Source organism: Eleutherodactylus coqui, chromosome 13 (assembly GCF_035609145.1).
Source record: "Eleutherodactylus coqui strain aEleCoq1 chromosome 13, aEleCoq1.hap1, whole genome shotgun sequence".
In the NCBI taxonomy this organism is placed as follows: Eukaryota; Metazoa; Chordata; class Amphibia; order Anura; family Eleutherodactylidae; genus Eleutherodactylus; species Eleutherodactylus coqui.
Genome location: NC_089849.1, coordinates 46427207 through 46453746, shown reverse-complemented (window position 1 = coordinate 46453746; position 26540 = coordinate 46427207). Strand labels below are relative to the sequence as shown.

General features: G+C 44.8%; 1 protein-coding gene across 2 annotated transcripts in view; it reads left to right on the top strand.

Moving 5' to 3' along the window:
- The window catches only part of RIMS4 (regulating synaptic membrane exocytosis 4), a 167122-nt gene that overhangs the window by 85081 nt on the left and 55501 nt on the right, over window positions 1-26540 (top strand). The window contains exon 2 of one of the 2 annotated variants that reach the window (XM_066586568.1): window positions 15066-15204. In XM_066586568.1, the coding sequence (XP_066442665.1) occupies window positions 15066-15204 (139 nt within the window). The remainder of the gene's footprint in view (window positions 1-15065; window positions 15205-26540) is intronic. The other variant, XM_066586569.1, reaches the window with a different exon arrangement.

The following is a 26540-nucleotide window of genomic DNA, read 5'->3' as shown; positions in this document are numbered from 1 at the left end:
ACTGAAGTACAATATGTGGCGAAAAAACAATGTCAGAATCACTTGGATATGCAAAACCTTTACGGAGTTATGCTATGTCAAAGTGACACATGTCAGATTTCCAAAATTTGGTCTGGTCATTAAGGCGCAAACAGGCTTGGTCACTAAGGGGTTAAAGCAACAAAAAAAATAAAATAAAATTTTTCCCTTTGTAATTGAGTGGCGATGAGATCTCATCCTGGCTCTCAGTTTTTGTCCTGTTTCCCTGATATAAAGCCCTCCAACAGGACATTCCCTGCACAGGATCAGGTACACAACATCGGACGTGGAACATGTGAATGTCCCCGGGATCTTGTAGTCCTGCTGTGTGCTGGGGATCCGTATCCTGTCTGCAGTCAATACATGTGAGCAGGTCTTGCAGCGTCTTACCTTACAGGCATAAATTGCTTTTTGTGTGTCTGGGGGCAATGCACTCCTGATTAAAAAGTTCCTTAAATTTGGAGGTTGCCTGTAACACAAAGGGGAGGGTCCGGGAATATGTTTTTCAGACAGTCATTATTGTGTAGGGTATGATGGAGTTTCTTTGCAGTCTTCCTTAGTACCTCTAGCTGTGAGTTGTAGGTCACTACTAAAGGTACATTTTCATTTTTTTCTTTCTCTCCTTTTCTTTCTCCTTTATGCGCGTAATATGCACCATAAGGGCTCAGTCAGATGAGCGTGGTTTACATGCTGCTACTGCAGCGTGTATACCACGCGGCTATAGGAACCAATAGGTTCCTATGGAAGTGCACACACGGACTCTTTTTAGAAGCGCAGCTTCACGGAGTTAGAAGCAGCCAGGTCACGCGATCTTTTTCAGGATAAAAGCAGCTTGGTTTGCATGTTGCTTAGCAGCGTGTAAACCACACTCATCTGACTGAGCCCTTATAGTCTATGCATAAAATAAGCAGTGAATATGCATGCTACATGCGTGTTTGAAGCATATTGCGTATTACACACTTAAATACATGTGTAATACGCTGACAACATTCGCCTGTGTGGGTGAGCCCTTATGTAGTTGTTATTTACATATTAGATGCTTGTATAGGTGATGGAACCACTTGTGCTCGCTCTCCCTGGTCCTGACCCATGAGTCCCAACCTGTTCTAGACATTAGTTTTGTATTTTGAGAATTTAAAAACTAAAGAATTACAAATATCTGATAAAAAAAATCCACTTGTCTGACAACCATCTGATTCCTGATTTTAGCATTCGTAATGAATTATATTACTGACTACGTCTGTTTTGCTCAGGTACAGGGAATGCAGCTCTGGAGAACTCAATAGGCCTTTTAAACTATGGGGAACAGAGTTGCATGGGTTGAGTTGTAATCTACTATTACAAGGCAATGTGTTGTGCTGCTTGCTGTATTCGTGTCTTATAGGAATGAGATCTGTACAAAGTCAACCCAGAAACATAGATAATGCTTCACTGGACGTTTTCCATACAGTCATCAGTGAAGGATAAAGTAACTTTACTGCATAAAAGCTACTTACTTTAGGGCCTTATGTCCACAGGCGGGTCGGATTCTGCATGCGGGAGCCCATAGCGGAATCCAAACCTGTCCGCAGCTGAGCACCGTGCGTACCTGTCTAGGTCTTTACTGCAGATGTCAAGTGCCTGCCAGTGCACCGCCGCACATACGCAGTAGAGTTTTTTTTTTAAACTCCTGCCTTCCTGCGGAATCCGCGGCCCGTCCGCCATGTCAATTGACTTCAATGGAAGCCGTCCGTGCGGAAACCGCAATGAAATGGAGCATGCTGCGATTTGTTTTCCGGACCAAAAGGTCCGCAAAACAAATCTGCATGCTTTAATTCAGCTTTGGATGCCCATGTTTCTCTATGGGCGGCTTGAACTGTGGATTGTCCAAGCGGGCACCTGCAATTCAAGTCCGCCTGTGGACGTTGGGCCTAAAGGGTGTGGACACCTTGGGGGTAGTTTTTTTCACTGAAATGCATGTATTTTTGCGGACATTCATTTTTGTAATTAGGTGTCTTTAAAAATTTGCACCGTTTGTCTTCTGCAGCTTCTTCATAGCACTGTATATAGAGACTGCAGTTGAATTCTCAATATGAGATCTATCAGTGAGGCCGGACTGATGGCTTAAGGCCCGTTTACACATAACAATTATTTCTTAAAATTCGTTCAAACGACCTAAAATGAACAATAATCGTTACATGTAAACGCAGGCATCGTGCACTTTTCATTTGAACGATGATTTTAAGGTGAACTTAAAATCCATCGTTAAGACACTGAGAGATAAAGTATCTCTCAATAGACCAAAGGCTGTTATCTCCACGGGGAGTCGGCAGATAACATAGTAATTTGCCAGCAACCACAAGCAGAACAGTGCAGCTGTGTGGACAGCTGGGTTTGTGATTAATCACACACTGGGCTCTGCAAACAGCTCCTGGAGACCCTTTTACATGCAATAAAGATGATAAAGTGTTAATGGTCATTAACACTTTATGCAAATAGATTGCAAAATCTTTCAATCTTTCGGTTGTTTGAAAGACTATCTTTGCACGTAAATGAGCTTTTAGTTTTCAGCCCTTATCTCACCTCCATCAGTCCAGCCTGACTCTCTTATTGCAACTTAAGTCCCATTTAGACAAGACGACAGTTGCTTAAAACGACTGCAAAAGGCAGTTAGCGTTCTTGCAGAGCATTTAAACAGGCAGAGTTCACTGCTGGATCGCAGGCCCCTCGCTCAACGCTTCACATGCTATGTGAAGCGCTGGGCGGGAGCATTTATACTGAGCAGATGCCCGCGATCTAGCAATGTCTTTTATGCTGACTAAAAATCAGCCTTAAGAACCTGTGAATGAAAAGTGGCGATAATCGTCCCGTGTAAAGGGCCCTTAAGACTGCAGTTTGTATTTACAATAATATATAGAAGCTTAACTAATGGTGCAAATTTTTTATTGCAAAAATATTCATCAGCCCAAAATACATACATTTTAAGTGAAAAGAAATTGCCCCCCAAAGGTGTCCATAGCCTTTAAGTTTGTAAAAGCCTAAAAATGAAGTTCGTATGGTCTTGAAATGCGTAGCTCATATTCAATAAAGATAAGTGCTGTCTTCTACCAATTTTTTTTCAAATAATTTTTTAATACACATTTCATATATTGGCGTCAAGTCAATCAAGGAGATTTCCCGACCGGAGTGTTGGGCCATAAGCTGGCAGAGTCAGCAGTGACATCCATGCCCTCACGGTAATATTTACGGCTTACAGTTTCCACTATTCGCCTATAGTACGGCATTGGTACTACTAGCCCTATGGTGTTGTATTGTGCTCTTAATACTACAGCATCTCTTCCTTGTATTCTTAGGTTTCCATATATCAGCAGTTCCCGACACTTAAAACCTCTGTAGCTCAAGAATCCAATAATTGCGAAGAATGAAAGGATTTTTCTTGGAAGTATTCATAAAACCCAAGCTCTGCATAATTGAAAAAAAATACAAAGCGGCAATTAGAAAACACATCTGCTGTGTGGGAATGTTCTGTATGAGGAAACAGGATACAATTGAGGTTAATGTCCTCAGTATCTTCTGTAGGAGGAAATCCATCTGCGGCCTGTCACAGCAGGCCCGTGCCATCATAGGAGAACCTATTCCTGCTGTATCTGGGTTATTGATAACTCCTTTTGGTAACGTAGGATGTTTGTAAACGTTTGTGGTCTACCAGAAATAGCTCTTTACGAGACATCGGCTGGCGGAGAATCGATTGTGTTTTAGTTTCTTTCATCTCAAGGAATTCTTGCCAGATTGTAAAAGTCTGCCTTTTAAGATGCCAAGCATTGGGCACCAAAATGTCATCAGTGCCCGGTCAAGACCGAAAGTCAGTGGCGATAAAACTCCACTTTTATCTCTTTGTCGTTCATCATCAAGCAAAATACTTCAGATGGGTTTATTTATTGAAGTCACAACTAGATGGTTAGGTAGTCAGGGATATACAATGACTTCAAGAGCGTGACTCATGGTACGTCTGACGCGGACATTTTGGTTGCGTCCAAAAAGGATGAATATATACAGATTCAGTATAAATGTGAGTAACATAAATATGTGATAAGGAAACACAAAAAGGAAAAATATAACCCTAAGGGTGCCTACCCACTGGAGTTTTTCTTTCCCTGCGAAATTCGCAGCATTTTTTTTTCTGAAGAGGTCTATGGGACTTGTAATGTTAAAATCGCGATCGCGCAAAATCGCAATTTACCGCGAAATCACAGTAAATTGCGATTTTGCGCGATCACGATTTTAACATTACAAGTCCCATAGACCCCTGCAGGAAAAAAAATGCTGCGAATTTCGCAGGGAAAAAAAAACTCCAGTGGGTAGGCACCCTAAAACTACTGAAACTAGAAGACTCTATCTTTAAGCTGATCACCTACCCTGATTAGGGCAACCCTGACATTTCCTAGATGTAGACAGGGAATTAGTTGCAAAAGTAAGATAACATGATATATGTCACTTCTGAATTGGAACTGCATCTCAGTTAAGATAAGTCCCTCTTTTTTCTACTTATTCATCTGGGGTGTTTATAAGTTTTTTTCATGTACTAGTGGATAGATATCCACTAGGCTATGAATATATATATTTATTTATTGTATCAGGGCAGTATCAGACTGGCCTACAGGGGGTGCTAAATAGGTAGTCTGATACCTGGAAAAAGGAATAGTCAGGGTTAATGCCCTGGGTGTAGCAGAAATTGGATACAAAAGAGCCAGTTCCTGCCAGGATCAAGGGAAGTGACAGCACAGCAGAGCAGAGGTGCTGCAGGCTGGTGGTCCAAGGTGGACCAGCAAAGGGCCTAAGTCCGATAGGGGTGATAACCCTGGACTCACACCAAGGGGCGTGCTTATATGGACTGTGTTTATGATTTGATACTGAATGAAAGCTGGGGGGCACCAGACTTTATAAAAATACACATCTCCTGAGTGTTTCTGCACTTGTGGTGGCCATTTTGGTAGCAAAGGTCGGCGATCTGCAGGCAAGTGAACACCCGCTTGCTCACGAGATATTATAACATATATATATATATATATGTATGTATGTATGTATGTGTGTGCGCGTGTGTGTGTATGTATATGTATATGTGTGTGTACACAAACACCCTACATAAATAAGTAGAAAAAGAGGGGACTTATCTTGACTTTGACACAGTTCCAACCCAGGAGCCACAGACAAGACCGAAAATGCCTCCAACCAGAAAGTATAGCCAGCACCTTCTGTTCAGAAGAGCTGGTTAAAATAGCCAAACAGTTGCTGACTGGCTGAGCAGCCAACTACCTCAGCCAGTCAGTTAACTACTTAACAGCAAAGAGTACAAAGTGTAGTTAACTCCTTGCTGACCAGTGCTGACAGAAAATGAACATGTGCCGAAGTACATCACATAGGTCGCTGCTGATGCCACGATGCCACCCTGGACCCATTGACCATCCACCAGTCACACAGTGACATTCTGCGTCTGAGCGTCCATTAAGGCCTCCGATGAATACATGATACATCCTAAAGTGCTGTTTAGTCTGGGAAAATGCCGAAGGGCAGGATGAAAGCTGGACATTAAAGTCCATGGGGTCTGTCCAGCACTGTCATGTCTGACCATGCCTAAACAGGAAAAATGACAAAATACGAGGAAAGGCTGAGAGACATGAGGCACACTAAAAGGTCACAGGGCAACAAGATGTACTAAACAACAGACTTTGGAGAACCAAGGTCTATCCTTAATGATAGAGTCGCCAAATCTGTCTATAAAGTAGACCACCCAGCCTGAAAAGGGTAACCCATAACAGGAACCTGGGGGACTTCCATGCACATCCCTAGATGACAGATGGGAGAGAGAGGCAACTCCAGGAATGGACTAAACAGGATGGACCCACCAGAGCACAAAATACACTCGACCATAGACACAATGCAAGAGGTGAAAATAGAGTACTACAAGGAGAAGACAAACCAACAAGAAATAGAGACTCAACAAAATAACGTCAAAGCAATATATACAATAATATAATTGTAGGGAAAACACCATATGGCACAGAACTGGACCAGGAATACATCTCTATAACTAGAATCCTCTGCCAGGAGGAACCGGAATAAGAAGCCTAGGAAAGACACTAATAGGCTGACTGAGGCAAATGACCACCCAGCCAGCCTATCAGTGCTAAAACAACACGAAGATGTTAGCTTGACGGTTACCAACACCGAATGACACTGGGCATGCGCCAACAGGTGCATCATATGGTCCAGCACTGATGCCGTGATGTCATGCCGGAGCTGCGCCAATGCCCGGAACTAATCACGCCTAAAGGGCCTTGACAGTAACATTCAATTTTGTCGTAAGATGGATTCTGCTTTCTGTTTTCCTGTTCCCATAACAGAACAGAAAGCTAAATGGCAGTGTGAATGAGCCTTTACGTACAGTGAATGTCGCCATTTCACGTTACTGAAGTGCAACAATCGAGAATGTAGGCTGAGGGTGATTGCCACCTTTAGTTCTTCCTTCACCAGATGATCTTCATTCTTCACGTGGCAGCGTCTCATAGCGTTATATGAATAATCCTCCTCCTGACTGTCTCCTTCCCTCTAATGTTATAAAGCCCACTCTTAGCTCATCCGTGTACTCGCAATACCATTGCTTAGTTCTGCCACTGTGTTTATGTTATGAGCTTGGTTCTGGTATTGTATCCACATAGTGAGATTGGTTCTGGTGCTGTATTTATGTTTTGAATTTGGTTCTGATGCTGTATTTGATTTTGGTTCTGCTGTTATATCTATGTACTGAGGTTATTTCTCACTGCATCTATGTACTGACTTAGTTCTGGTGCTGTATGTATGCTATCAGTTTGGTTTTGGTGCTGTATTAATGTTATGGGCTTGGTTCTGGTGCTATATTAATGTTATGAGCTTGGTTCTGGTGCTGTATTTATTCACTGAGCTGGTCTGGTGTGAGAATATAACATGCAGTACCTGTAGTAATATAACATGCAGTACCTGTAGTAATATAACATGCAGTACCTGTAGTAATATAACATGCAGTACCTGTAGTAATATAACATGCAGTACCTGTAGTAATATAACATGCAGTAGCTGTAGTAATATAACATGCAGTAGCTGCAGTAATATAACATGCAGTACCTGCAGTAATATAACATGCACTACCTGTAGTAATATAACATGCAGTACCTGCAGTAATATAACATGCACTACCTGTAGTAATATAACATGCAGTACCTGTAGTAATATAACATGCAGTACCTGTAGTAATATAACATGCAATACCTGCAGTAATATAACATGCAGTACCTGCAGTAATATAACATGCACTACCTGCAGTAATATAACATGCAGTACCTGTAGTAATATAACATGCACTACCTGTAGTAATATAACATGCACTACCTGTAGTAATATAACATGCACTACCTGCAGTAATATAACATGCAGTACCTGTAGTAATATAACATGCAGTACCTGTAGTAATATAACATGCACTACCTGTAGTAATATAACATGCACTACCTGTAGTAATATAACATGCAGTACCTGCAGTAATATAACATGCAGTACCTGTAGTAATATAACATGCAGTACCTGCAGTAATATAACATGCAGTACCTGTAGTAATATAACATGCACTACCTGTAGAAATATAACATGCACTACCTGTAGTAATATAACATGCAGTACCTGCAGTAATATAACATGCAGTACCTGCGCCAACCTGTTTGCTGTCGATGACTGGTGATGAAGCATCATTTCCAGTTACATCATTTGTGTCCTTTTTCTATATGACATGCTTCTTGTCATACACAGCAATTAAAACTTAGCGAGGGCAGATCGCAATTCTGTAGCCCTGCAGTGAAATGTATCCAAATTTCATGGATAAATTTGGCATGTGTTCTTGGAGCCCATCTGTCAGTATTTCATCTGAACACTTACTACGAAGCCAGGAGTGCTTGTGTTACGTGACTCAGTGTCACACACGGGGCAGCTGAAGATGCCACAAACTTTGAGCTATTTGGCTTGCATCAGCTTTCTCTTAATCACCCCAATATTCTGTTATTTACCTCAATATTGTTTGAGATCATTGGGGCATTGTTGTCATAGAGGTCTATTACTTGGATCTGTGGGATCATGGACTGTATATGATATATAATATATTCCATCGAGTAAGGCTGGCTTCACACAGGCGTATTTGCAGACACAGTGCAGTACGCAGAGAATAGAACCCATTGATTTCTGTATTTTGCACGTGCATTTCAGTCGTGCAAAAAAAGAGAACATGCTCTATTTTTCTACATATTTGCTCACCAAAGGTCCCTATAGAAGTCAATTGGGATGTGTGCGAAATACGCAAGGAGATGCGTTAAGCATTGTGTAATTTCGCTGGAAAAAGAACACATCTGGAACGCATTAAGACTTATTGGCCATTTCAATTGGTGCGTCTTTTTTTTAATTGCCTTGCGTAAATGTTAGTAAGATGGATATGACTCCATGTTCTATGTAGCCATCTTCTGTGTCTCTTTTCACTGTATTAACTTGTCCTCTTTCTGGAGGATTTATAGATATTAAATGGTTTTAATAAACCTTGAGTGAATCACTAAGGCTTTTGCTCCAGAAGATAGCTATATGGCCTTTAGACTGGCCAATGGGTCAAACTGAAATGTTCCTGGCTGTTCACATATGTTATTAAACATTCTCTCTAAATAACATATTGTTTAGATTTACTGTTCCAAGAAGTTGTATGGTCAACTTTGCGCCTGTGTGCGTTTGGTTGCCATTTTAGATGTAAATTCCTTATCTTGTATATTTATATTTTGTTTATATTTCTTTGACCAATGGTAACAAAGGAATTACAATAGATTTGAATTATTGTTATTGAACATGTGACCCTATAAAACCTGCCGCTTGTCACTGAATAAACAGATTACTTTGGATCACATCCCATGCTGTGTGATTTAATGTTAGTCTCCTGAGCTCAGCTTACCTCTAACAAACTAAGAATTTGGACCCCAGTAGCATATTGTATAGCAAATATTGGTTTGCACTAACAGTAAATAAACATGCCTTGTGAGTAAAAAGTACAGTAAAATATGCTGATGCACGCACAAAAGAGCATTGTTCATTCCGTAAAAACGCAGCACTCAGGCGCACAAAAATGGCTTATGCTCGAGTGAAGGAGGCCTAAAAGTGCCACTTTAAACATTCTTAATGTAAAGGTCAACTAAACCATGTAAAAATGTAGCAAACATTGCAGGCAAGTGAAACACATTGTGCCTAAGGCGGCTTCACATAGACGTATTTGCGTGCACTTTTGCGCATGTAAAAATTGAATGCGCAATGCACAGAGAAGCAAGTGTATTTGCACATACTCTCGTCTTAAGCCGCCCTTAGTATTATATATGCCCTCTATAAGGGCTTATTCAGACGAGCGTGAGAGATAGAACAGTTCGTTGACTCTCTTTACTCGGACGTACAATTAACGGGTGAGAATCCCGATAGTGAAAACGAAACCACTGAAATCCTGTTGAACTCCGTGGTTTCGTTTCATCCCGTTATGTGGCCGTTTCTTGCTTGTAAATACAACCTTGGATGCTCTTGTTCACAAAGATAACACTTTTTTTCTGTGTCATCATAAAATTACCTATTGTCAAGTTTTTAATGTTAAAAGGGCATTGCCAAGAATACCTATCCACAGGTTAGGTGATAAAAGTCTGATCTGGGGGGTCTCACTGCTGAGATTCCACCGATCCTCCAACCCTCCCATTGAAAATGAATGGAGTAGCACTGCACATGCTCCACCGCCGCTCCATACAATCCTCATGTCATTATAGGGGGTGCAGTGAGCCCACAGTGAGAAGGAAAGGGGGGCAAAATGCTGCGTGCAGAGCTTTTTCTTCCATCCAAAGCCAGGCAGCTGGACGGAAAGCGGATGGACCCCATTATAATCAATGGCATCTGCCCGACGCTGTGCAGTTCTGTACAGAAACAGAACCGTTCTGTCATGGGGATTCCCCTTTCCTGCTTCCCAAATGGAGCAGGAAAGCAGAACCCCGCCACACATGTGAAACCAACCTAACTTCAGAATTCAATAGTACATAAGAGACTAACCTTTGATTACTAGGAAGTAACTGTGGCCTCCCATTTACCCCATTCCTACTAGGGGCCGAACCATACTAGCTTCTGCACCATCTATTTCATGTACGGAGTGCAGAAGTGTGTCCTGGCCTGACTGTGGGTCTTTGGACCTGAACTCAGAACATCATATGCGTGTATGATGTTCCATATTTGGGTCCGGAGACCTGTGGTCAGGCCGGGACCCACTTTTGCACTCCACACGTAAAAAACGGATGGTGCAGGGGGTAGTGTGTTCGGGCTCTAACCATACAGTCACCAAGACAGAGGAGAGGAGAAAGAAGGCAGACCATGGGAGCATGCATGGAGAAGAAAACATTGTGTAACATAAAAAGCTGTAGAGGAGAAGTAAAGGAAGTCACTAAGTTATGTTTTATGCAGAATGTAACTGGAAATGTGTACATTTTATCTTTAAACGCAGTTGCCACTTAAATCTACATATTGATTCTCAGACATTGGATTCTATATTGAAGGGTTACAGATTCCAATTAATAAGAAGTTCTCTTAGATTATAATGTTATTTAACTGAACTCAAAGGAAGATGTCAGCGCCATTCTCCGTGTGCATTAAATCTATATATAACCATGTGGTACTTCTCATATTTCCCTGTTGGCAGAATAAATCAGAGCATGAAATGATACTGTCTCCGCGGCTGAGTTATTGCACCCATTAAATGTCTCTGTGCTTTCATCTAGGGACAAATATTAAACTATAAAAAAGAAAGGATTCGAGCACCTAGCAGGGAGCGCTGCAAAGAACCGCACGAAGAAAAGACCTACTAATTGTTAGCAGCGTTCGGAAAGCTAGATAAGTGGTGGATCTTAAAGGGAATGTGTCATCAGAAAATTAACCATTGAACAAATCAAGTTTTCATATTTAACATATTTTTTAAGAATTTTTGTTTTTAAATTTTCAATTTCATGATCTATATAAAAAAAAAATACTATGTTAGTCTATCGTGACGCCAAACTGTATACGGGTAGGGACCCGTGCGAGGCAAAAAGAAATAAAGCGGGAATAACCTCAAAAACAAAGAAAAATGGGGGTAGTATTTCTTACATTTCTGTAGAGCTGTGTGGTACCTCAGTGTAGTTGTTACAGATGGTGGGAAGTAATCCAGCAGACAGTCTTTAGATAAAAGCAATTTTTAACTCTTTATTGCAGGGGAGAGTGGAAATAGTGCAACTTTCAAGCAAACAACCGCAGTTCAGATTCACTGGCAATAGCGGTTGCATCACACTGATTTGTCGTAATATAGAACTTGAAATCACATTTGCAGACATGGCATTGAAACATTTTCTCAGGAAGGCTAACTTTGACTCATATTGAATAGACACATTACTGACTCGATTCTTCTCCCCTCTTTTCTCTCTCTCTCTCTCTCGCTATTAGAAATTAACCCCTAATAAACTAAGTACTCTTGTTGCCTGTAACAGAAATCATTTTCCGCATTTTCCTCTGAGTAGGAACATTCACCCTGACACAGTGCTGTGGGACCCCAACTCTGGGGTACTACATGGACAGTAAGCAATTTTTGGTGAAAAATGGTATGACACCCTTGCCTCTCCCTCCGTATTCATCTGATCTCACATGTGCATTTTTTTTGAGCAGTGGAAATAAAAACAAAATTTCCCAGCTGCGCATTGTTTGTATGGATCGTCCATCGCAAAATTGGCAAAAAACAAACAACTTCCTTATAAAAAAAATCACTGGAGCCGAATGCCAACCTTCCCCAACAAGGTCCACTGGCATACCACCTTAGAAGGTCTTTGCGGATATTCACCTAGCAGCAACAACTTGTATTAGTAACATCCCGCCACCAGAAGAATGTTCTTGTTCCTTTTGGGTACCTCCTCATACAATATCATGATTATCACTGAAGAAGAACCCTGTCTTAGGGCTCCTGCACACGAGCGTATGCGTAGATATGTTCGCGAGAGTATGATGTGATTGTGCTGTGAATGGACCCCTATCACGTGTTCTCATGAGCTTATCTGCGCTGCTTACTCTACTTTTTTGCACTGCTGGGCCCTTTTTACTTTGTCGTGGGATACACCCGTGCTTTTTTTAAACTGACTGAGCAGCCTAATTAGTCCCCGGTGTTATGGTTCCCGCACAGGGGTGATTTAGCTCACAAACTGCTAACAATAGAACCCATTGATTTCAGTGGGTTCCCTCACATTTAACGTTTTCGCGCATACATTTCCATTGGGCAAAAAATACGCAAGGTGCTCTATGTTTGTGCGCACCTAAGGCACCATAGGATTCTATGAAGGGAGCACAAAATTGCACAGTTATGTGTGCAGTTTCACGCGTTCCCCCATAGATTCCTACGGTCCTTTGGGTTCACATGAAATAGAGCATGCCTGCCACGTATTTATTCGCCCAACGTGCTCTATTTTGTGCACTTGAAACAAACGCTGAATGTGAAGGAACCCATATAAATCAATGGGTTCAATGCCGTTTTAGTGGCCGATTTTGCTTGTGCGAAAACGCTTGCGAAGTCGCCAGTGTGAAGAAACCCTAAGGGCTCAGTCAGACGGGCGTTTTTTCGCGCGATTTGCGGATCGTATGACGGATGCGCATCCGCAAATCGCGTGACCGGTGCGCGCAAGTCGCCCGCAAATCGCCCGAAAATCTGCTCCTAGCCGCGTTTCATTAGAAACGGGCCGGAGCTGTCCAGCGCATTGCATTCAATGGAGACGGCAATAGAGCCGCCTCCATTTAAAGCAATGCGCTGCGGGCGAGCCCGGGATGAATTGTCGATAAGGGCTTAAATATATAAGCCCTTCCCTGCAATCCATCCTAAAATGTGTTAAAATAAAAAAAAATTGTATACTCACCTTCTGCCGGCAGCCGAAGCTCCGCGCGGCCGTCCTGCAGTGGGTGTGAAGGGGATGTGAGTCAGACCTGCCCCTAAGGCAGCAGTCACTCACCCATTCATGAATTCATGAATGGGTGTGTGAGTGTTTTCAGCCTCTGATTGGTCAGGGCTGTGACCAATCAGAGGCAGATCATTCAGCAGGCGGGGATTTTAAAGCCCCGCCGGCTGAATAGTGCCGAGAAGCAGTTCAGGAGAACTGACAGCGGCCGCGGCAGAACTCCGGCTGCAGCGGAAAGGTGAGTACACAATTTTTTTTTATTTTAACACATTTTAGGATGAATTGCAGGGAAGGGCTTATATATTTAACCCCTTCCCGACAATTCACCCCGCACACGCCGGCAGCCCATTGCTTTCAATGGAGCGGCTGTATTGCCGCTCCATTGAATTCAATGGGCAAACATCGTTCTTCTCTGTCACAGCTGTTACAGCTGTGGCAGAGAAGAATGATTTGTCTTCTATATGTTCTCAATGGGGTCGGCGCTGCTGCCGCCGGCCCCATTGAGCGCATATACAGAAGAGAACAGGAATCGCAGATCGCAGATAGGTGCGATCTGCGATTTTTTGTTCTATAATTTATCGGCCGAGCGCATAAAAAGCGCTCATGTGTCCGATACCATTGCAAAGCAATGGTTTTAAAAAATCGCCGGACGCATGCGCATGCGCAAATCGCGGCTAAAAACGCCCGTCTGACTAAGCCCTAATAGTGTAATTAGGTGTTAGCAGATATCATTGCGGTTATATATCCATATCTTGTCCCATGCAGTATGTGCCGATGTCTGCAGCCATTGCTCTATTCCGCCATCGCCTCCTTATACAGCAGTCCCATTCACATTTCACAAGTAAAAAATGCAACGTCTCATTTTTTAATCTCCTAGTGTTTTTAATCCAATTCATGCATATTTTAACTCCCAACGAAATGCTTTTTTTCCCCCAACTTGGTTATAAATATCTGGCGCTGACATAATTGGGGCACGGTGCAGCGGTCCCCAGACACAGCCGGCCGCACTGCATTCCTTTGTTTATTCGCTTTTGGTCTGTGCCGGCTTACTTTAACAAAGCTATTACACTGCTTCCTCTGTTTATTGATTTTTTTTGCCTTTAGTGTTTGATATAAAGCCGCATGTAAGATCAGCGCTTGCATTTTAAAGCATGTTCTTGTTCCTTGGTTCAGTATGTTCGTGATTGAAAGGTGTGAGCGGCAATTGGGGAAACGAGAGAAAGAACCAACCTTCTTACAGACATTAAGGGCAAACTGTGGGCATACCTAGGGCGGTACGTGGCGTGTTCCCATCAGCACAAATCCCGGATGAGCTAGCACAGCATATGAACTCCTTTCTTTTGAATAGACACATACACATGAGCCATGTTTTTCACCTCTAAGATGCTGCGAGGAAAAAAATCGTGGCATGTATATAAATCTTATTAGTAGAGCGCTAACTTATTCCGCAGTGCTTTGGAGTAATTTTTTATTTATTACCATCACTAAGCTGGTTACTCATTTTACCAACCTCAGAAGAATGGAAAGATGAGTCAACCTTGAGCCGGCTACCTGAACCAAGCAGGGATTGAACTCACAACCTTCAGGTCATGAGCAAGAGCATAGGACTGCATTTCTACTGCCTTAGCACCCTGCACCACACAAGATCCTTTACAGAATAGTCCCTGCTGGTCCTTGGCTGTTTTTGGTCTTCGAATATAAACTCGCTGCAGCACTAACTATTCAGTTGAACCAGTGACAGATCGCAGCAGCAACTGGTCACTCGAAGACACACGCGTATTTATGTTATGTGCGTTCAGTGGATTTGGCAACCAATAAGTGTGTGTTGGGAAGGGGACGAAATTTCTAATAGACGCCCTCCAAAGAACCTTGTATTCCCTAACTGATTGGAGAATGATACTTCGGCCTGTGTAAAAGCTCCCAACCATTCATTCAGTGACTGCAAAATTGAATGAGCGAACAACAACCACTATGTGAGAGCACCCCGCAGTCGTACAAACATGTAACAATACTTCTTGTGTCTTTCAGAAGATGGACGCAAGCTTAAAGGTGCTATTCAACGAAGTACTGAGACCGGACTAGCCGTCGAGATGCCGAGTAGAACTGTACGACAAGCAAGCCATGAATCAATAGAGGACAGTATGAACAGCTACGGGTCTGAGGGAAAGTAAGTCACCAACACTTTCATCTGTCCATGCATTTTCTGCATTTTTAAAAAGTTTGGTGTTTTTGTCAAATAATCATTAATTCCTGGTATTGGTTTCTCCACTGGTTCCCTTTGATTCACACCAACTGGAGGAAATTGTAAAATCCTTATCTGCAGACTTTTTTTTCACCTTCCCCAATGATTTCTAAACAGTTTTAACAACAAAAGCCAAAAAGTTGTTTGTACTTTATGACATTTTTGTCACCTGGACAAGGAACGTGTTTCCGGCTCCATTTTATTTAGGGGGTTTTCTGAGCATGTCCTATGCTTAGGATATGTCATCAATAGTTGATGGCCTGGGATCTGCCACTTGAGATTCCCGTCAATCAGCTGATCGCATGGCCCACTGTCAATGTATCGGGGTCAGACGTTGTCATAGGGGTTGGAGAAAGAAGTGTTGTAGGTAGCTTTGCTCCCATTGAAATCAATGGGAGCAAAGCATCGTATTAGACTTCCTCTTTGACTCCAATAATGACAACCAGCGCGGCGCACTGACAGCTGGCTGGGCGATCAGCTGATTGCTGGGGATCCTTAGCGGCAGATCCCTAGTGGTCAGCTATTGATGACCTATCTTGAAGATAGCTCACAAATAGTATTTACCTGGAAAACCCTTTTAATAGTGATATCTGCGAGACAAAGGTACTTTGCTGATGTGAACTAATTTCTAAAGAATATGGGAGAAACTTAAATAAGATGGAGTCTGGAAATAGGTTGATGTCCAATCACTAAATTATATTATCTACTTAGGCCATTCATTGCCTGCTTCCTCCTTAGTGTGAAACCCACAGCCCATTGTACAGCTTGGTGTCTTGAACTGCTTGAAGTATGCAGAGAAAAGCCAAGGGACCTCAAGCAAACCTCGGTGATTAGGATAATGGAGAAGAGTTTACTTAAAGGGGTTGTCCAATTTTTAGCTGTTTTGCTGCAGGAAGCAGACAGCTCCATTCATTGTGCAGTGGCCCAGTTTGGTACTACAGGCTAGGTCTTATTGAAATGAATGGGACTCAGCCTACAGTACTAATATGGTCCACAGCACAATGCACAGCAAAACAGCTAGAAGTGGGACACCACCTGTCATGTCCTCTTATCACTTCACTGGCTGCATTGCTTCGCAGCTGGGGCCCTGCTTACTTTATCTCACCTTTTCATTTTCTATACACCCTCTATTTTCATTGCACTGACCTCCATTAGATTCGGCTTTCAGAGCTTTGAATCTAGCAAGTGTGAGATCTCCTCTGCTTACTGTTAATAGATGACGTCAGATTTGACTCCTAGAGCTTTGAATCTGTCAAGTGGGTGGTATCCATCACTTACTGCCAATCAAATCTAAAGCCCCTTTTACACAGGAAGATTATCATGCAAAGTATTCCTTAGCTGGAAGGAACAATAATTGTGCAGTGCTAAATCACTGATCGGATCTTTCATGCAGGCCATAAGATCATCCTTGGTCCGCCGCTGCATCGTTCAGCTTAAACAGGCAGTTGCTCATCTATGAATGACTGCCTGTTTACTGTAAATGGAGATGTGTGGGCCGGAACGATCCCCCGCAGCTCCACCTCCATTCACAAAGCGATGATCCTCCTATATAAAAGCATAATAGCTATTATCGCTGGGGCAGCCGTTGGGCGCTTAAGCACCCAAAATTCATTCTGAGTGAAAGGGGCTTTACAGAGGTCAGTGTGAGGCAACGGGGAGCATAGAGAAGTAAGCGCTTCGTTCATAGAACAAATACATTGTGTTGAAGCTTGTGCATATGCTCAGTGGGGCCGCTGCTGCAAAGCTATGCCTCCAGTCCCGCTGGTCGGAGGACATGGCAGATCCTCTTCAAAGGGGTTGTCCAGGGTGAGAAATACATGGCAGCTTTCAGAAACGGTGAAACCCCCTGTTGTGGGTGATATTGTAGCTCATGTCCTCCCATTGACTTCATTGAAGCTAAGCGGCAATACCTGACAAAACCCATGAACAGGTATGGCGCTATTTCTGGAAGAAAGCAGCCATGTTTTCCCAATTCTGTACAATTCCTTTAATTTTTACAAAGTCTGCATCCTAGGCATTAGTCACTAGAGGAAGATTTACCTTTTCCTATAAGGGACAGCGACCAGCGACATAATGTAGAGATAGGGGTGCTGGTCCTCATCTGTAGCTTGGAGATTGCGTTTCTGAATCCACTATTAGAGCCGTCAAGCACTCAGATGACATCGCTAGCTTGTAGAATCATCATTTTATGGAAATATATGTTTTTCACAAGTGGAACATATTTATTTGTTAGTTTAATGTCTGCTTTTTCAGGATGGAGAAGGAAATTGACTTGAAGCAGAAATAAGTTGTTGCATTGTTCAGGGAGTTAGATGACACAATATGCGCTCAGTGAGCCGATCGGTGAAGACTTCCCTGATATTAAGCAGAATCAACAAGATGTCTTGGAAAGGGAAATCTTGGCATTTTTTTCTGCAATTTCACAGCATTTACATCTTCTCAAAGTGCATGAAAATGTTGCCCATGGATAGTGATGTATTAAAGAGCAATTCCACCTGTTCAGTATTCTTAGCACTCATGAATACGTACGTCCCTGTTTAACATTGAAGGGGATTGTAAGGAATAACGGGGATCCTTAAAGAGAAGCCATCCTGTTTGAGTACATTTACTTGTCTTCCCTATGAAATAAAAATGCTGGATCATCTTTTCTTAAGGCCCATTTACACGCAACGATTACCTTTAGGGTACGTTCACATGTCTCTGATTTGTTGCAGATCTGCTGCAGATTTCACCCCATTCAATTTGAATTCAATTGAAAGGGTGAAGTCTGTCGCAGATCCACCCCAAAATCTGCAACAAACCAATGACGTGTAAACACACCCTAGAGGGGTAACTGCTCTGAGCACCACAATATTTTGCTCCGCGGTTATCTCTTTTAGCCCCTCTCATCCAGCCCATGTAACATTATGTAGAAGGTGGGTTTATAGTATTGGGAATATATTCTTTGATGGAAGACCCAAAGTAAAGACTGTTTGTAGAATATTACATGCCTGGGTTCTAATGTTCATGTCATCAGGTGGATCTCCCAATGTCTGGCATGCACCAGGTGCTACTCTACTCCGTCCTGCTAGCAATATCTCTTACTGGTGGTTAAGGCACAAGTCGTATGAAACAGAAAACAAAACAGGTTGGCAGGCGGCAGAGGAGTGCCAGACATCGGGGAACTCTCCTAGCTCCTGTCAACCTAGTCTTTTTTCATACAGGCAGCGTACTGACCACCAACAACTCTGTTCCAGTGGGAGCGAGCAGGGAGCACCAGGCATGAATCAGTCTTTGGGGGACACAATGGACCCCAGGTAGGTAACCCTCTGGAATTGCTGGATTGATCCCATTGTTGAGTTATGCTTTGTAAAGTACTGTAAACCTTAATGATGTGCAAAGTTGTGTCTAACATGACTTAAATCTGGCATGCTGATTTCTTTGCTTGTTCCTTTTTCCCTCCCTGCTGAGCAGATAGTGATTCGAATGACCTTCCATAAAATGACCTTCCATTTGGTATCATTCTGTTTGGTAAATGTCTGAATCCCATAGAAGTCCTGACTTGCAGTTATCATTTCAAACTAGTGAAAGTAACAATGATAATTAGTCATGAGGGAACTTTTGTAAAGTTCTGTTCAGCTGGTTTGCCATTCTTCAGCAAAAAGTTCAGAGCAATCGAAATTAATTTGAACCGAACCAGAACGTCACCCGTTCCCCTAAAATTGGTGTATAACACTGTCTAAGAGTCATAAAAGCTCTGTATAACACTTTTAGGTCACTCAGGACTGTTCATTTAGGCTGTTTTTAAGACAAAGTTAAAGAAATAGAAGAAATAAAGAAAGAACAATGAAAAAGAAGAAAAAAGACGAAAAAGAAAGAAAATGGAAAAGAAGGAAACATTATTTTTCTTTTTTTCCCTCCTTTTCTTCCTTCTTTTTCCATCTTTTTCCTTCTTCTGCCCTATTTTTCCTCCTTCTTCTTTTAGCAAAGCTCGACCGGTTTGCACAGCGCTCATGAAAATTAATATTGCACATTCAGATATGTGATAAGATTCTTGGACCTGGCTTCGTCTTACTTCTTGAGTCTTATTTCTTGGAAGACAATGGTCAGTGGTGGTCAATAGTCATGCTTTAGGGCTTAAGCAGATGGTTGTCACTTTGTCCCGCTATGCAGCCTGTATTCAATTGTTGTGTTTTCACTAGCAGTATTCTCGCACGTTAATGGTACTGGCGAGAAAAGATAGAGCCCAAAAGATGGCCCAAAAGAAAAAAGCTACCCTACATGGTAATGCTAGTGCTGCCACTTCTTCAATATCTTTACATTTGAGCAATTACAAGGGGTTGTTGGTCTACAACCCAGAGGTTGGCTTTGCATTTTTTGCGAGTTTATACACATTTGTTTTTCTCCTTCCGCAATTGGATCTTTCCGCGGGGGGATAAATTGAGTGCTGTTGACACACTACCTGTTGGAACAATCTACATGGTAATGCTAAATGGACGTAACTCACCCGGCATCCCTTTTGGCACTCCAAAGGCTTAATTGGGACCAGCCAAGGTTTTTTTTAGGTCGGAAGGAAACGACACTAGATTACTGGACATATGTAAATGCTATCCTTAGTAATTTCCAGGGGTGTATACATTTTTCTCTTTCATATATATTGGACATATAGTTGTAATTTCGTAATTCTATATCCATTTTTAGGAAACCCAAGGACATCGGCGCCGGGTCGCCATTATACCAGCCTGAGGGTTTGCCACCCAAGTTCCCTGAAGAACAAACTGATTAGCTATATAATCTCATTTTCCCTGCTGTCATATAACTAGGTAGATTGCTCTTCGGTGGTGACAACCCCAATGGTTGCCATAATGGCGTCCATATTAGTTGCCCCGAGGTTTCTCAGAAACAGTTATGGTTAAGAAATAACTGAGCTGAACGTTTGTAAATCTGAAGAGAAGGGAAGACTCAAGGACTTATATCTGTTGAGTTTTTTTTTTATTTTAGGGGAAATGCTATTCAAATCTTTAATGGGGTTATATTACCAAAAAGATTTATCACCTATCCACAGGAGAGGCAGGAAATGTTTGTTCGCTGGGCGCCCAACAGCTGGGATCCTCAGGGATCACAAGAACGGTGCATCCTTGAGTCCGACAGTAGGAATGAAGCAGCAGTGTGCATGAATGCCACCACACCATTCACTGTCTATGGAGAGAGCTGAGCGATGCACTTCGTTATCTCCCTGTATTCACACAGGCGATTTTTTTTTTTTACCCTGATGGACAGTCCAAGTAAAAAAAAAACAGCCTGTCCTACTTTTGTCCAGTTTTCTGAGGAAAATTGCCCATTCATGGTTGTGTTAAAAATAAGGGATTGCACTCGCATGAAGTAAGTGTGATCCATTTTTAATTCATGTAACCATGGGGACCATAAAAAATTAAGAGAACCAGGAAGTGCAGAGCTTGTGCATTTATATGTTTGTTTTTTTAAAACATATGTGAAAACGGATGCAAATGGATGGAAAACGCACGTAAAAAAAAAACACATAAAAATCAGATGATAATCAAATGAAAAATTGGACCATTTTCTATGGACCATAATCACAATTGCCTATGTGAATACAGCCTCAAGTAAAGGCCTTTATGAAAGAAATATGGCAAAGAAAAGTCACAAATTTTGGCGAAATTCCCAATTGTGTAAAAATTCTGCAACTTTTTGGCTTTCTGCGCTGCTCTTGCCACTTTTGTTTTTAAAAATGTGGGTGGGGCTTATTGGGAGGGGCGTAGCCATTCCGGACTGACAAATGAATGTACACTTTAAGGGCTTAGTCACACGGGCGCATCAGGGCGTCGATGCGCCCGTCTTCCTGCAGGATAAGATGGCCGTACTGCAGGTGCGGAGAAAGAACACATGACCAGCTCCGTTGACGGTCATGTGTTATTTCGTCCTGCGCTGTGGAGAGTTGTCCGCACCTGCAGTGCGGCCGTCTTCTTCATGCAGGAAGATGGGCGCATCGGCGCCCGGATGCGCCCGTGTGACTAAGCCCTAAGACAGAAACTGGTGTACATTTAGAAATCTCCACCAGCGCCTGGCTTTCTGTGTCAGCACATAGAGAAGCAGGCTGGGCCTAATATATGAACAGATGTGCACCTCTTCATATTTTAGTTGCATTGTGCAGCGGGAGAAATTATATTAAGACCAGCGCCTGAAATGCCAGTCTTAGTGAAATTCCCCCTAGTGTTTCAGCAGCGGCCCGATAGGAGACGTGCCCATTCTGTTCTCTTGAATGGAAGGCAGTTTATTTAAAGGTCTTCTTTTTGTACTTGTGATTTTTCTTTCAGGTGAAGCAGCGAATAATAAGGAACACTGTACTTAAGAAGTCAAGCATTTTCCTTGTTGGTGGAAGACCTACTTGCTGCTTTTTTATAAAAAATAAGAATGAGCGACTTTCCAGACTGTCAGGCAGCAAGTAAAACAATAATTTTGACAAACTGCTGCAATTTAGTATTGACGACATAACGGCATCAATTTCTCTGTCACTGCAGAAAGGAAGTCATTTTAAGCAATGTGTCTGGGTAGCGGCGAGTGTGAAAAAAGGAACTTTGGTGGCTTCAGATATAATCTGAAGATAAAATGAATTATAGAACTCAGAAGGGTTGAAAAACGACAGGATTACTCCACCTTCTGGAAAACACATCTGCTGTGCCTCTTGTGTACTGCACACCTTCTGTGCCTCTTGTGTACTGCAGACCTTCTGTGTCTCTTGTGTATTGCAGACCTCCTGTTCCTCCAGTGTACTGCAGACCTCCTGTTCCTCCAGTGTACTGCAGACCTTCTGTGTCTCTTGTGTATTGCAGACTTCCTGTTCCTCCTGTGTACTGCAGACCTCCTGTTCCTCCTGTGTACTGCAGACTTGCTGTGCCTTTTGTGTACGGCACATGTTCTGTGCCTCCTCTGTACTGCACATCTGCTGTGCCTCTTGTGTACTGCATATCTGCTGTGCCTCTTGTGTTCTGATCATCTGCTGTGCCTCTTGTGTTCTGATTACCTGCTGTGCCTCGTGTGTACTGCAGACCTGCTGTGCCTTGTGTGTACTGCAGACCCGCTGTGCCTTGTGTGTACTGCAGACCCGCTGTGCCTCGTGTGTACTGCAGACCCGCTGTGCCTCGTGTGTACTGCAGACCCGCTGTGCCTCGTGTGTACTGCAGACCCGCTGTGCTTCCTGTGTACTGCAGACCCGCTGTGCCATCTGTGTACTGCAAACCCGCTGTGCCTCTTGTGTACTGCAGACCCGCTGTGCCTCATGTGTACTGCAGACCCGCTGTGCCTCATGTGTACTGCAGACCTGCTGTGCCTCATGTGTACTGCAGACCTGCTGTGCCTCATGTGTACTGCAGACCTGCTGTGCCTCCTGTGTACTGCAGACCTGCTGTGCCTCCTGTGTACTGCAGACCTGCTGTGCCTCCTGTGTGCTGCACATCAGCTGTGCCTCTTGTGTGCTGCAGACCTGCTTTGCCTCTTGTGTGCTGCAGACCTGCTGTGCCTCGTGTGTGCTGCAGACCTGCTGTGCCTCGTGTGTGCTGCAGACCTGCTGTGCCTCGTGTGTGCTGCAGACCTGCTGTGCCTCGTGTGTGCTGCAGACCTGCTGTGCCTCGTGTGTGCTGCAGACCTGCTGTGCCTCGTGTGTGCTGCAGACCTGCTGTGCCTCCTGTGTACTGCAGACCTGCCGTGCCTCCTGTGTACTGCAGACCTGCCGTGCCTCTTGAGTACTGCAAACCTGCCGTGCCTCCTGTGTATTGCAGACCTGCCATGCCTCCTGTGTATTGCACTTCTGTTGTGCCTCTTGTGCACTGCACTTCTGTTGTGCCTCTTGTGCACTGCACTTCTGTTGTGCCTCTTGTGCACTGCACTTCTGTTGTGCCTCTTGTGCACTGCACTTCTGTTGTGCCTCTTGTGCACTGCACTTCTGTTGTGCCTCTTGTGCACTGCACATCTGCTGTGCCTCTTGTGCACTGCACATCTGCTGTGCCTCTTGTGCACTGCACATCTGCTGTGCCTCTTGTGCACTGCACATCTGCTGTGCCTCTTGTGCACTGCACATCTGCTGTGCCTCTTGTGCACTGCACATCTGCTGTGCCTCTTGTGTACTGCAGACCTGCTGTGCCTCTTGTGTACTGCAGACCTGCTGTGCCTCTTGTGTACTGCAGACCTGCTGTGCCTCTTGTGTGCTGCACATCTGCTGTGCCTCTTGTGCACTGCGCATCTGCTGTGCCTCTTGTGCACTGCGCATCTGCTGTGCCTCTTGTGTACTGCGCATCTGCTGTGCCTGTTGTGTACTGCAAACCTGCTGTACCTCTTGTGTACTGCACTTCTGCTGTGCCTCTTGTGTACTGCACTTCTGCTGTGCCTCTTGTGTACTGCACTTCTGCTGTGCCTCGTGTGTACTGGAGACCCGCTGTGCTTCATGTGTACTGCAGACCCGCTGTGCCTCATGTGTACTGCAGACCCGCTGTGCCTCATGTGTACTGCAGACCCGCTGTGCCTCATGTGTACTGCAGACCCGCTGTGCCTCATGTGTACTGCAGACCCGCTGTGCCTCATGTGTACTGCAGACCCGCTGTGCCTCATGTGTACTGCAGACCTGCTGTGCCTCATGTGTACTGCAGACCTGCTGTGCCTCCTGTGTACTGCAGACCTGCTGTGCCTCCTGTGTACTGCAGACCTGCTGTGCCTCCTGTGTGCTGCACATCAGCTGTGCCTCTTGTGTGCTGCAGACCTGCTGTGCCTCGTGTGTGCTGCAGACCTGCTGTGCCTCGTGTGTGCTGCAGACCTGCTGTGCCTCGTGTGTGCTGCAGACCTGCTGTGCCTCGTGTGTGCTGCAGACCTGCTGTGCCTCGTGTGTGCTGCAGACCTGCTGTGCCTCGTGTGTGCTGCAGACCTGCCGTGCCTCTTGAGTACTGCAAACCTGCCGTGCCTCCTGTGTATTGCAGACCTGCCGTGCCTCTTGTGCACTGCACTTCTGTTGTGCCTCTTGTGCACTGCACATCTGCTGTGCCTCTTGTGCACTGCACATCTGCTGTGCCTCTTGTGCACTGCACATCTGCTGTGCCTCTTGTGCACTGCACATCTGCTGTGCCTCTTGTGTACTGCAGACCTGCTGTGCCTCTTGTGTACTGCAGACCTGCTGTGCCTCTTGTGTACTGCACATCTGCTGTGCCTCTTGTGTACTGCACATCTGCTGTGCCTCTTGTGCACTGCGCATCTGCTGTGCCTCTTGTGCACTGCGCATCTGCTGTGCCTCTTGTGCACTGCGCATCTGCTGTGCCTCTTGTGTACTGCGCATCTGCTGTGCCTCTTGTGTACTGCGCATCTGCTGTGCCTCTTGTGTACTGCAAACCTGCTGTACCTCTTGTGTACTGCACTTCTGCTGTGCCTCTTGTGTACTGCACTTCTGCTGTGCCTCTTGTGTACTGCACTTCTGCTGTGCCTCTTGTGTACTGCACTTCTGTTGTGCCTCTTGTGTACTGCAGACCTGCTGTGCCTCTTGTGTACTGCAGACCTGCTGTGCCTCTTGTGTACTGCAGACCTGCTGTGCCTCGTGTGTACTGCACTTCTGTTGTGCCTCTTGTGTACTGCAGACCTGCTGTGCCTCTTGTGTACTGCACATCTGCTGTGCCTCTTGTGTACTGCAGACCTGCTGTGCCTCTTGTGTACTGCGCATCTGCTGTGCCTCTTGTGTACTGCGCATCTGCTGTGCCTCTTGTGTACTGCAGACCTGCTGTGCCTCTTGTGTACTGCGCATCTGCTGTGCCTCTTGTGTACTGCGCATCTGCTGTGCCTCTTGTGTACTGCAGACCTGCTGTGCCTCTTGTGTACTGCAGACCTGCTGTGCCTCTTGTGTACTGCATTTCTGCTGTGCCTCTTGTGTACTGCACTTCTGCTGTGCCTCTTGTGTACTGCACTTCTGCTGTGCCTCTTGTGTACTGCACTTCTGCTGTGCCTCTTGTGTACTGCACTTCTGCTGTGCCTCTTGTGTACTGCACTTCTGCTGTGCCTCTTGTGTACTGCACTTCTGCTGTGCCTCTTGTGTACTGCAGACCTGCTGTGCCTCTTGTGTACTGCAGACCTGCTGTGCCTCTTGTGTACTGCAGACCTGCTGTGCCTCTTGTGTACTGCGCATCTGCTGTGCCTCTTGTGCACTGCGCATCTGCTGTGCCTCTTGTGCACTGCGCATCTGCTGTGCCTCTTGTGTACTGCGCATTTGCTGTGCCTCTTGTGTACTGCAAACCTGCTGTACCTCTTGTGTACTGCACTTCTGCTGTGCCTCTTGTGTACTGCACTTCTGCTGTGCCTCTTGTGTACTGCACTTCTGCTGTGCCTCTTGTGTACTGCACTTCTGCTGTGCCTCGTGTGTACTGCAGACCCGCTGTGCTTCATGTGTACTGCAGACCCGCTGTGCCTCATGTGTACTGCAGACCCGCTGTGCCTCATGTGTACTGCAGACCCGCTGTGCCTCCTGTGTACTGCAGACCCGCTGTGCCTCATGTGTACTGCAGACCCGCTGTGCCTCATGTGTACTGCAGACCCGCTGTGCCTCATGTGTACTGCAGACCTGCTGTGCCTCATGTGTACTGCAGACCTGCTGTGCCTCCTGTGTACTGCAGACCTGCTGTGCCTCCTGTGTACTGCAGACCTGCTGTGCCTCCTGTGTGCTGCACATCAGCTGTGCCTCTTGTGTGCTGCAGACCTGCTGTGCCTCGTGTGTGCTGCAGACCTGCTGTGCCTCATGTATGCTGCAGACCTGCTGTGCCTCCTGTGTGCTGCAGACCTGCTGTGCCTCGTGTGTGCTGCAGACCTGCTGTGCCTCGTGTGTGTTGCAGACCTGCTGTGCCTCGTGTGTGCTGCAGACCTGCTGTGCCTCGTGTGTGCTGCAGACCTGCCGTGCCTCGTGTGTGCTGCAGACCTGCCGTGCCTCTTGAGTACTGCAAACCTGCCGTGCCTCCTGTGTATTGCAGACCTGCCGTGCCTCTTGTGCACTGCACTTCTGTTGTGCCTCTTGTGCACTGCACATCTGCTGTGCCTCTTGTGCACTGCACATCTGCTGTGCCTCTTGTGCACTGCACATCTGCTGTGCCTCTTGTGTACTGCAGACCTGCTGTGCCTCTTGTGTACTGCAGACCTGCTGTGCCTCTTGTGTACTGCACATCTGCTGTGCCTCTTGTGTACTGCACATCTGCTGTGCCTCTTGTGCACTGCGCATCTGCTGTGCCTCTTGTGCACTGCGCATC